The sequence below is a fragment of the Mandrillus leucophaeus genome, unplaced genomic scaffold (assembly GCF_000951045.1).
Source record: "Mandrillus leucophaeus isolate KB7577 unplaced genomic scaffold, Mleu.le_1.0 Scaffold157, whole genome shotgun sequence".
NCBI classification, from domain to species: domain Eukaryota; kingdom Metazoa; phylum Chordata; class Mammalia; order Primates; family Cercopithecidae; genus Mandrillus; species Mandrillus leucophaeus.
In genome coordinates, this window is record NW_012101554.1 from 1,205,357 (window position 1) to 1,216,002 (window position 10,646).

At 41.1% G+C, this 10,646-nt stretch overlaps 1 protein-coding gene across 2 annotated transcripts in view; it reads left to right on the forward strand.

Annotated features, from left to right (window-relative positions):
- Positions 1 to 10,153, forward strand: part of LOC105536218 (chromosome unknown open reading frame, human C12orf45) — a 10,386-nt gene extending 233 nt beyond the window's left edge. Inside the window, exons 2-5 of one of the 2 annotated variants that reach the window (XM_011975508.1) lie at positions 1,808 to 1,894; positions 5,368 to 5,504; positions 8,114 to 8,285; positions 10,000 to 10,153. In XM_011975508.1, coding sequence (XP_011830898.1) covers positions 1,808 to 1,894; positions 5,368 to 5,504; positions 8,114 to 8,285; positions 10,000 to 10,055 — 452 coding nt within the window. In that variant the 3' untranslated portion in view covers positions 10,056 to 10,153. Of the gene's footprint in view, positions 1 to 1,807; positions 1,895 to 5,367; positions 5,505 to 8,113; positions 8,359 to 9,999 lie in introns of those variants that run through there. The other variant, XM_011975509.1, reaches the window with a different exon arrangement.
- The last annotated feature ends 493 nt before the right edge of the window (positions 10,154 to 10,646 follow it).

Sequence of the window (10,646 nt, forward strand, 5' to 3'; positions counted from 1 at the left end):
TTCAAGTAGTCTGGCTCTAGAGCCTGTGCTCTCATCTCGAATCCAGTAGGCTTTCAGTAGTAGGCATTCCATGGATGTTTGTTGCGCTCTGCTTTTCCTGCTGACGGCGGGAAGCGACGGCCGCGGAGGTGACGGACGGGTGACAGAGGCATGGGCCGCACACGTGCGGCGGAGGCGGCGCGGCCGGTGCAGCCCGGGGGCCGGTGGCTCCCTGTCCGTGCTCCGTACCCTCGAGGGGAGCCCCGGGGACTGCTGCGGGATTCCGGCGTGCTTTGCTGGCGGCAGGGGTGGGGGCTTTGGGGCGGGCACCCGGCTGCGGCCCCGGAACAGTTTCCCCAGCTAGTGGTTCCTATTCTACAAGGTAGTGAGCGCCCACCCTGCCAGGCGCCGCTGCTGGGCACCTCCCCTGCACTGAAAGCTGGGACGCTCTCGAACTCTTTTGGAGAAGGGAGGGCTTTTGGTCTGGCTGCCTGGGTCAGAGCAGTTGGCTGGTAGGGGGAAGCGGAGTAATATTATGCTAACAGTCTCTTCCTCCTTCACACCCACACCGACCACCCCTTAGTGTTGCTGTCTTGTACAGGAAGACATGCATCCGGGAAATCCACACAGCATTTCAGACACTATAGGTAGAATTTAAAAGCATAAATTCGAATCCCAGCTCCACTAGTAATTAACTGGTGGGACTTAGAGTTATTTTCATTCCCTACGCCTCAGTTTTTGCATTTGGAAAGCGGTGGTAGTAGTAATGCCTGTAGAATTTTTGTAAGGAGGAGAATGCGTAAAAAGGCTTGGGCATGTTGTCAGTAAATACTAGCTTGAAGAAGGGTTTTATGAGAACCCAGAGATTCCGAAGGAAGTATAATAATGATAACCAAAGCTTATGTAGTCCTTACTATGTATGCCCCAGGAACTAACTCATCTACTCGTCACAACAACCCTTTGCAGAAACTCTGTTATCTCTGTTTCATAGTTGAGGAACCTGAGACATGATTTATCATACAGGTAATTTACTTTCTGGAGATCATGTGGCTAGAAAATAGCAAAACTGGGATTTGAATTCAAGTAGTCTGGCTCTAGAGCCTGTGCTCTCATCTCGAATCCAGTAGGCTTTCAGTAGTAGGCATTCAATGGATGTTTGTTGCGCTCTGCTTTTCTGATTTGTTTTTTAACCAGAGAGTTAAGGGATTTTCCGGGTATTAGAAATAGGGTGTGCAAAGCCTTGAGTTTCGTAAGTTCCCCTCTTGGAACTCTGATGGGGTAGAGAGTTGGGATAATTCGAGTGTGAGAGATGAGGGTGAAAAGGTAGAGTGGGTGACAAAATCGCCAAATGGCTGTTTTTCTTGGGTTGAACATCTTCAGAGAAGGGAAAATACCAGGCAAGCGTGTTTTACTAATGAAGAAACAAATGCTTTGAGATAAGGTGAGTGGCCCAGTGTTACACAACTAGTAACCATTTCTAGCTTCACTTAACCATTGTTATGCCCTGTACTGCTTCCTCCATTCTGTCATTGCAGACCCACGTTTGTCTACTGATGAATTTCTGATCCAGAAAAGTGCAGATTAATGTGCATTTATTTCCTGGCATTGGTGTTAGAGGTGAATGAGACAGGCTAGATGTAAGAAAGGAGAGGTGTCTACATAAAGAATTAAAATGTTGTAATGGAGCTTGGAGTGCTGCTTTAAAAAAAAATCTTGGGGTGTGTGAACAGTCAAGACTTAAAGACTGGTCATGTGAGAGGCTTACTGATGGGCCTTTGCTTTTTTGTGCACTAGTAAATTAAGGGTGTTTGTGTGTCTGTATTTTCAGGTATATGGGACAGGTTACTCATCAACTCCCAAACTAAGTCCAGGAAGACCTCCTCTCTTCAAACAGTTCGGATAGAGAGGAGTCCCTGTAAGTACCTCTTCCCCTCTCTCACGCTCTCTAATGCTGAGTTTTGTCTAATTAAGCTGTTATTTGTTGGGACGGTCTCTGCCTTTATGGTCAGGTATCAAACCACAGATAGTCCAGTGGAACAAGTCTTACTTGGGATTTACATGATAAAGTCGGTACACAGGATAGAATTTCTTACATTATTTCTCTACCTTAAGAGGGTAGCTTTTTTGTGAAAAACTGCTTGTTGGATGAATTTTGGGAAGTCAAAAACAATTGTTAATCTCCATGGCAAATTTTTTTAGAGGTTACTGAGCTTCAAACTTAATATATATGGATGGAAAACCACAACCACATCCCATTGAATTGGACACAATTATTTAAATGATAAATATTAGTTAGAATACAGCATAATGGCCAATTCTCTTTATTAATTATTCTGTATGTTGCTGTACTGCACATTCATAAGTATGTCCCACACTCAGACTTTAAGTATTACATGAATGCCCTCTCTGTAATTCACTCTTAATGTTAAAAAAAAAGGCAAAAATTCAATAAAAACAATGTAAATAAGCATGAAGGTTATCACATCAATAAACTAAGAAATCATGAGTACTCTGAAAGGAGAATTTAACTAGCATTATTACTGTAGCACTAAATCTACAATAGCTAAAATGACCACATGGTGGCTGTCCATCCAAAAACCGGTTTTTGTGGACATAGGTTTTTGTTTTGAGGGGTTCCTTACCTAGGAGTGGAATTGCAGGTATATGGAAGGTGTGAATTTTTTTTTTTTTTTACGAAGAAGAAATTGCCATTGTGCATTTCCACCAGCAAGGTATGAGAGTTTAGTCGCTGCATATCCTCACCAAAATGTGTTGTGGCCCTTTTAATTTTAACTATTCTAGTGTGAATATAGTGGTATCACGTTGTGATCTTAATTTGTTTATAATGGCTAATAATGTTGAGCATCTTTCCGTGTATCACTGTTTGTATGTCTTTGGTAAACGGCCTGTTCAAATCTTCAGCACATTTAAAAAATCAGGTTTCTCATTGTAAACATCATTCTTGATAGTGCAGCTCCGTTGGTGATATACTTACCAGCCCTGTGTGTCTGAGAAAGTCTTTATTTTGCTTTCAGTTTTTGGAAGATGCTTTAATGGATTTAGAATTCTAGGTTGACAGTGTGGGTTTTTGCTTTTTCTTTTTTCTCCAGTACTTTGAAGACGTCACTACACTTTCTTTTCAGTGGCATTGTTTCTGATGCCTGTGTCTACTGTCAATTTGTGTCATGAATATGGTGTTTCTTTTCTTCTCTGGCTGCCTTTAAGATTGTCTTCATTAGTGGTTTTTACTGATTTTATGGTGATGTGCCCTTTGTAGTTTTCTTTGTGAGTCTTGAGCTTGGGTTTGTTGAACTTACTAGATCTATGAGTTTATAATTTTTATCAAATTTGGGAAATTTTTACGGATGTTGTTGCTTGCTCCTGTGTCGCCTCTCCTGAAGGGACTCCAGTTACACCTAATTTTGACAGTTGGGGTTGTCCCACAGCTCATTCATTGTTTGTTTGGGTCTTATGTTTTGTGTGTTTCAATTTGGATAGCTTCTATTGCTGATTTCCTTGAGTTCACTATTCTTCTATATTGTCTAATCTGCTGTTAATTCTGTCAAATGTATTTTTTCAAGGTAGATACAGTTTCCATCTCTAGAAGTTTGAGACTGTTTATATCTTTTGTTTCTTTCCTTGTGTTTGTGCTTTTCTTTTCTTCCTTGAACATACAAAGTATATTTATAAGAGCTGTTTTAACATTCTTGTTGCTGATTCTATTGTCTGCGTCATTTCTGAATCTTTATTTTTTTCCCTACTCTTTATGGATTATGTTTTCCTGTTTATTTGCATGTTTGCTAATTTTTTATTAGATGCTGGACATTTTTAATATTACGGTGTCGTGTGTTGGATATTATTTAATTTAGAAGAACTACGACTGGACTAGGCTCAGCGTTCAGCATATACTCTCCTAGAGTACCATGGAATTATTTGGCTTCTGAGGATCAGGGTTCAGGCCACACATTTTGGTACCTGTTTTGCTCTACTTGATTCATTAGTTGGAAACAAAAGCGGGACCAGGTTTTCTGTCTGTAGCAATAGATTTAAATCTGAGGACAGAAAAATACCTTTTATTTATATTAGTAATTTCTCTTTCTGTATATCCGAAGGGGAATGAGAGCTAACATTCCCTATTGTGTAGGGCTTTATTTGTGTACATGCTCTTAGGGAGTCCTTCCAGCACCTTATTTTACAAATAGAGGTCGTCTACTTGACCTTGGCCGCTATTTTCTTTTCTTCTTCCTTACGCTGGACATTTTAGTCATCTGTTATGTAGCCATAACAGTTACGTAAGTTCTGAGAGCTTGTTATATGCATGATTATGTGCTGGGCCTCTTTTGAGAGAGAAAATAAATATTCTTGTTTGTTGACTGCTCTGTATTTGGCACAGTGACTGACAGTTATCACTCCCTTTTTATAGATTAGTACACTGAGGTTTCAAGTGGTAAAATTAAATGTATTAATTAGGATTCTTGGTTGCAAATGGCTAAAATCCAGCTCAGATTGCCTTAAGCAGAAAAAGAAATTATGTTGGCTCTTTTTATTGGGGGAAAAAATACTCCAGGTGCAGTAATTTCAGGTGCATCTGGATCCAGGTGCTCAGTGTTCTCAGAGGTCAGCCACTCTGTCTCTTAGTCCTGCTTTCCTAGGCATTGGGCTAATCTAGAGCATACTCTTCCCCCACGTGTGGCGAGTTGCCAGTTTATCAGCAGCTTCGGCCTTATATTCAGCCAACTCAGTCATTCACTCAGAAAGATTTCTCTCTCAACAGTTCAACAAAAGGTCCCGAGTAATCTCTTATTGGCCTGACTAGAGCAGCGTGTCACTGTGATACCACCAAAGCACAGTACAGTGGCCAAGGATGTGGAGGATGTAGGCATGGGATGAGGGGCAAGAGTGACTAAGAGTGACACCAGCTTAAAAGGAAAGCAAGGGTTATATTATCAGAAGAAGGGGAACAGATGTTGGGTAGGCAGAAATAATCACTACTTAATTAACTGGCCCAGGGTAATTCAGATAGAGGTAAAACTAGGATTCTGTATATACCTAGTCAGTCTTACCCTAAAGCCTCAGAACCTGGTGCTCTTAACTGTTAAGTCACACTGCCTCCCTATTTAGTTACTATTTGTTGAATGCCAGCCTTCTAGGAGTTTACAGTCCTGGAGATATATGAGAAACAAAACATTTGAGAAACAATTAATTGCTGGATTGTGTAGTCCTACTGCTTTATTCAGAAGAGGATGGAGGGTTTTTAAATGAAGGGAACTAAAAGATATGTAATTATGATTGCTGTTATTAATACTCAATTCAGAAGTGTTTATAGGAAATCCTAGGTTTCAGAATTTACTAGCATAAATGTTGATATGCTGTATTTACTTTCCACAGTATTGGACCAGGTGCAGACCTTTCTCCCGCAGATGGCACGGGCAAATGAAAAGCTAAGAAAAGAAATGGCAGCTGCGCCACCTGGTCGTTTCAATATTGAAAACATTGATGGGCCTCATGGTAAAGTTATACAAATGGTAACTATGCTTTGTTTTCATATGGTGAAATTACTAGTCTACTTGTCACCTAAGAAGAAGAGAACTTTTCCATTTTATTTTCAAGTTTTCATTGTCCTGGTGTTAACTCATGTTTCCAATGTTGTATAGGTACATAGTCATTTTATGATTTACTCATATGATGTCACAGGAAGGTTTTTTTTTTCCTAAGTCAAATGCTATATTTGTTATTCTGAAGCATTAATCTACTCAATGTCCTAACTGGATTTTTTTTTTCTGTCCAAGCCCCAAAAGAGGTGATCATAGTCTGATTTATTGAGTATGCAAAAATAAATGATGTGTAGAAGAGAGCAATTGATTACATAAGCTATGTGTAAAAATGTTCTCTCAGTTTATACTCATGTCTTGTTTCTGCACTGGAATTCCCTTTATAATATCTGTGTCTGGACGGAGCTGAGACAATTGTTAGTAGTATCTAATTCATTAGCCAGTCTGGTCAGCTCTCCCTCCAGAATATATCCCAAATCTAACCACTTTGTACAACCTCTGCTGTTCCTTTGGACCTTTGTTGGCCCAGGTAATTATGGTCTCTCCTTTGGAGTATTGCAGCAATTTCTTAACAGGTTTTCCTGCGTTCACTGTTTCTTCCCTGGGGTCTGTTCTTCACACAGTTTGGGACCTGGGGGCTTCCCATCACGTTTCAAATAAATTAAGTCCTTCAAGGGGCCCATATGATCCTGCCTGCAGTTCTCTTATCTCAGAGGTTCCCAACCCCCAGGCTGTGGACTGGTGCTGGTCTGTGGCCTGCTAGGAAGCAGGTCGCACAGCAGAAGGTGAGCAGTGGGTGAGCGCGCATTACCACCTGAGTTCTGTCTCCTGTCAGATCAGCAGCGGCATTAGATTCTCATAGGAGCACGAACCCTATTATGAACTGTGCATGTAAGGGATCTAGGTTGTGTGCTCCTTGTGAGATTCTAATGCCTGATGATCTGAGGTGGAGCAGTTTCATTCCAAAAACATCCCTGCCGAGGTCCGTGGAAGAATTTTCCACAAAACCGGTCCCTGGTGTCAAAGAGGTTGGGCACTGCTGCTCTGTCTGACCTTATCATTTACTACACAGTCCTCATCATTTACTGCCCTCCAGCACCAGTCTCACTGTGCCTGATCTTCTCCCCCATGGTTTTCTCAGGTAGAATGCTTTTCCCTAGATTTCTCCATTTCGACTCCCTCTGTCTCTTTTCAGTTGTCACCTGATCGAGAGGTCTTCCCCGATAGCTCTATTATTATTTTATCTTGCTTTATTTTTCCCTATTTTCACAATCCTACATTATGCTTTATATGTATTTGTTTATTGCCTTTCTTTCGCCTCTGGAACAAGAGTCAACAAATGTTTCTGTAAGAGGCCAGATAGTAAATACATTAAGTTCTGAGGGTCTTACTGTCAACTCTGCTGTCATAGTGTGAAAGCAGCCATTGACAACACATACATGAATAAGCAAGGGGAAAACATTTTATTGGGGAAAAAAAACTCCAGGGGTGGTGATTTCAGGTGCACCTGGATCCAGGTGCTTAGTGTCCTCAGAGGTCAGCCGCTCTGTCTTTTGGTTCTGCTTCCTAGTGTTGGCCTAATCTAGAGCGTGCTCCTCCCCCACCTGTGGCAATTTGCCAGTTTATCAGCAGCTTCAGCCTTAGATTCAGCAACTCAGAAAGATTTCTCTCTCAACAGTTCCAACGGAAGGCCTCGAGTGAGCTCTTACTGGCTCAGTTAGAGTAGTGTGTCACTGTGTATGGGTGCTGAAATGAGAATTTCATACAATTTTCACCTTTCGTGAATAGCAGTATTTTAATTTCTTCCCCTCAACCACTTAAAAATAGAAAAAACATTCCTACTTTGTGAGCTGAACAAAAATAGGCAGTGGGCAGGATTTGGCCTGCAGGTTTTAATTTACGGGTCTCTGCCTGAAAATGTAAATTTCACCAAAGCGAGAGGTTTGTTTTGATTTTTTGTTGTTGTTGAGTCTCTGGTACCTCTGGTACCTAGTGTACCTAACTCATGTTAGTATTTGCAGAATGAATGTTGTTGAATGTGTTTAAGGTATATAGAATTAGGCCATAGCAGATGTTTTAGACACTTACCGTAAATTTAAATCATCATTATGGCACACCCTGACAACTAAAAGTATAAAAAAGCCATGTTGTATTAAAAACGTTTCTTATCCTTGTGGCCTGGTGTGCTGTCTCATACCTGTAATTGCAGCACTTTGGGAGGGCAAGGCAGTGGATCATTTGAGGTCAAGAGTTCAAGACCAACCTGGCCAACAGGGTGAAATCCCATCTCTACTAAAAATATAAAAATTAACTGGATGTGGTGGGGCACACCTGTAGTCCTAGCTACTTAGGAGACTGAAAGGTGCAAAAATCACTTAAGCCCAGGATGCAGAGGTGGCAGTGAGCTGAGATCACGCCACAGCGCTCCAGTCTGGGCAGCAGAGCAAAACTGTCTCAAAAAAAAATTCTTATCCTTTATGTTTCAGTATTTTTGCTGAGTATTGGTTATTCTCAATATTGTTTTATTATGACTTTTTAAGGAATTGCTCTGAAATAGATTTCCTGCCCACTACTTTTTGCAGGATGTGGCTTTGTTTGAGATGAATCAGTCGGATTCAAAAGAAGAGGACAGTTCAGAAGAGAGTTCACAAGACAGTTCAGAGAACAGTTCAGAATCAGAGGACGAAGATGACAGCATCACATCTGAAGTCACCATAGATAACATTAAGCTTCCCAATTCTGAAGGTGGAAAAGGCAAGATTGAAGTTTTGGACAGTCCAGCAAGTAAAAAAAAGAAATAGTCAAATAAATTATCTGAAAAGAAACAGGTGACATATATCTGCAAATTCTGTGAAAAAGAATGATTCACTGACTTTTGCTTTTCAGGCACCTATAGTGCTTTTATGTGTTAAAAACTTCAGACAAATTAAATTTGACAGTTTATTTGATCAAAGAATGATTCATGAGTTAGGTAGCATTGTAAACTGAAAGGGGTTCAGAGACCTCCACTCTACAGCATGGAAAGTGTGCTTTTATCAGCTGAACACAGAAGTAGAGTACAGAAATAACTTGATGGGTTACAGCTAGGTGTTTGCCTAAATAAGGCAAAGAGGAGACCTAAGGCTGCCCGATGTCCCATAGGTATGATCTGATCTAAGGAGACCTAAGGCTGCCTCGTCTGATGGGCTGAGGCTTGGCTGTTTGTGATTGGCTGAACTTGGCTATTTGCTATAAAAATACACTCCTGAGTTAGGTTTTGGTGTGTTCATGATTGCAGTTAGTAATGGCCTCCTGCTTATTTAACAGTTTCCTTTTTATCAGTCTCTGGATCTTGAAGAGATTGACCAAAACCTTAGGCATTGATGCCACTCTCCATCACCATTATAATGGACTTGTTTGGTGTCAGGATGGAATTCACAAGTCATGATGTCAGGTCAGTAAGACCATTTAGCGCATAATGGATGGCTGTATAAAAGTGCTTAAGACTCTTGAGAGGGTATCGCACACCAAAGAGACTATTACGATGACTTTCAGGAGAATAATACCAAGAAACTGAAGTGTACTGCTTGACAGGAGCGCCTATGAACCATACTCATCAAAATCAAACAAGTCAAAGTTCAGGCAATATAGACGGTTCACAGTATTTGAGAACAGTTAATCATGGTATTTGTTTGGGAAGTGATGGTGATTAAGGACTGTGGTTGCTGTAAATGGTCTTATTTAAAGAGGTAGCCATTTTTTGTCATTAGCCTTATAACAAAAGTCATAGGAATCTGGAGGCCCCCTGGAAGAAACATAAAGATTAGAAAACCTTGGAAAAGCCCAGCTTGTCATCCACCATTTGAGATGTCTGCAAACTAACTGTTAGCTCTTCCTGCAAACATCATGTATTCTGTTCCCTTGAGAAATGTCTTTCATGCATATGGTGGCAGTGTCCAAAGAAACAACAGTATCAGTTACATTATTGTATTGAATTTTCTGTAGTAGCAAAATCTGGAAAAATAGGTACAACATTCGGTTTTGTTTAGCACCACACATAACTCCCAACATGAGCAAAGAGGAGATCTAAGGCTGCATGATATCCCATTAAGTGCTTTTGTTAAATACTTTCAGAGGGTGACTTCTACCCCAGGAGGTCTGGTTGGCCGTAAAATAAGATTTTTCCCTATCTGCGCATTAGTTTTAAATTCCATATGACTAGCACCCAACCACCACAAAGAGTGAGTCCCCAGGAGCCCCACTGCCGTCTTTCCTCAGTGGAAACTAGCTTATCTTTTTTTTTTTTTTTTTTTTTGAGATGGAGTCTTGCTCTGTCGCCCAGGCTGGAGTGCAGTGGCACAATCTTGGCTCACTGCAAGCTCTGCCTCCCAGGTTCACGCCAGTCTCCTGCCTCAGCCTCCTGAGTAGCTGGGACTACAGGCGCCCGCCACCATGCCCAGCTAATTTTTTTTTTTTTCTGTATTTTTAGTAGAGACGGGGTTTCACCGTGTTAGCCAGGATGGTCTCAATCTCCTGACCTCGTGATCCACCTGCCTTGGCCTCCCAAAGTGCTGGGATTAGAGGCATGAGCCACTGCGCCTGGCTGGAAACTAGCTTATCTTTATTTTCATCTATTCCAAGGTTGGTGCTAATTTCAATTGCTAAGCATTTTAGACTCTGATAATAGGAGGTATTTATGGGGACTTTCGGGGAAGCTATTTGGAAGGCAGGATTGAACCATGCCAAACAGTAAGATCCTAACCAGTGGGGAGCAAAATGGAATAAGCATATTTTCTGTAGACCAATACAGGCAGACCCTCTGAGACTGGAAAAGAGGGCTACCTAGTAGTAATTGAGCATGAGTCAGTTCAGTTCATCCACTGGTACATCTGTATAGTTCCTGAACAAGGTCTAGGAGGAAACTTACTTTTTTATAGTTCCTCTCCTTTTAAAAAAATATTCTACATTTTATTATTTTCTTTTTTTTTTTTTAACTTTCAGGTTCAGAGGTACATGTGGAGGTTTGTTATATAGACAAATTGTGTATTGTGGGGGTTTGGTGTGCAGATTATTTCGTCACCTGGTGATAAGCATAGTGCCCAATAGGTAATTTTAAATCCGCACCCTCCTCCCACC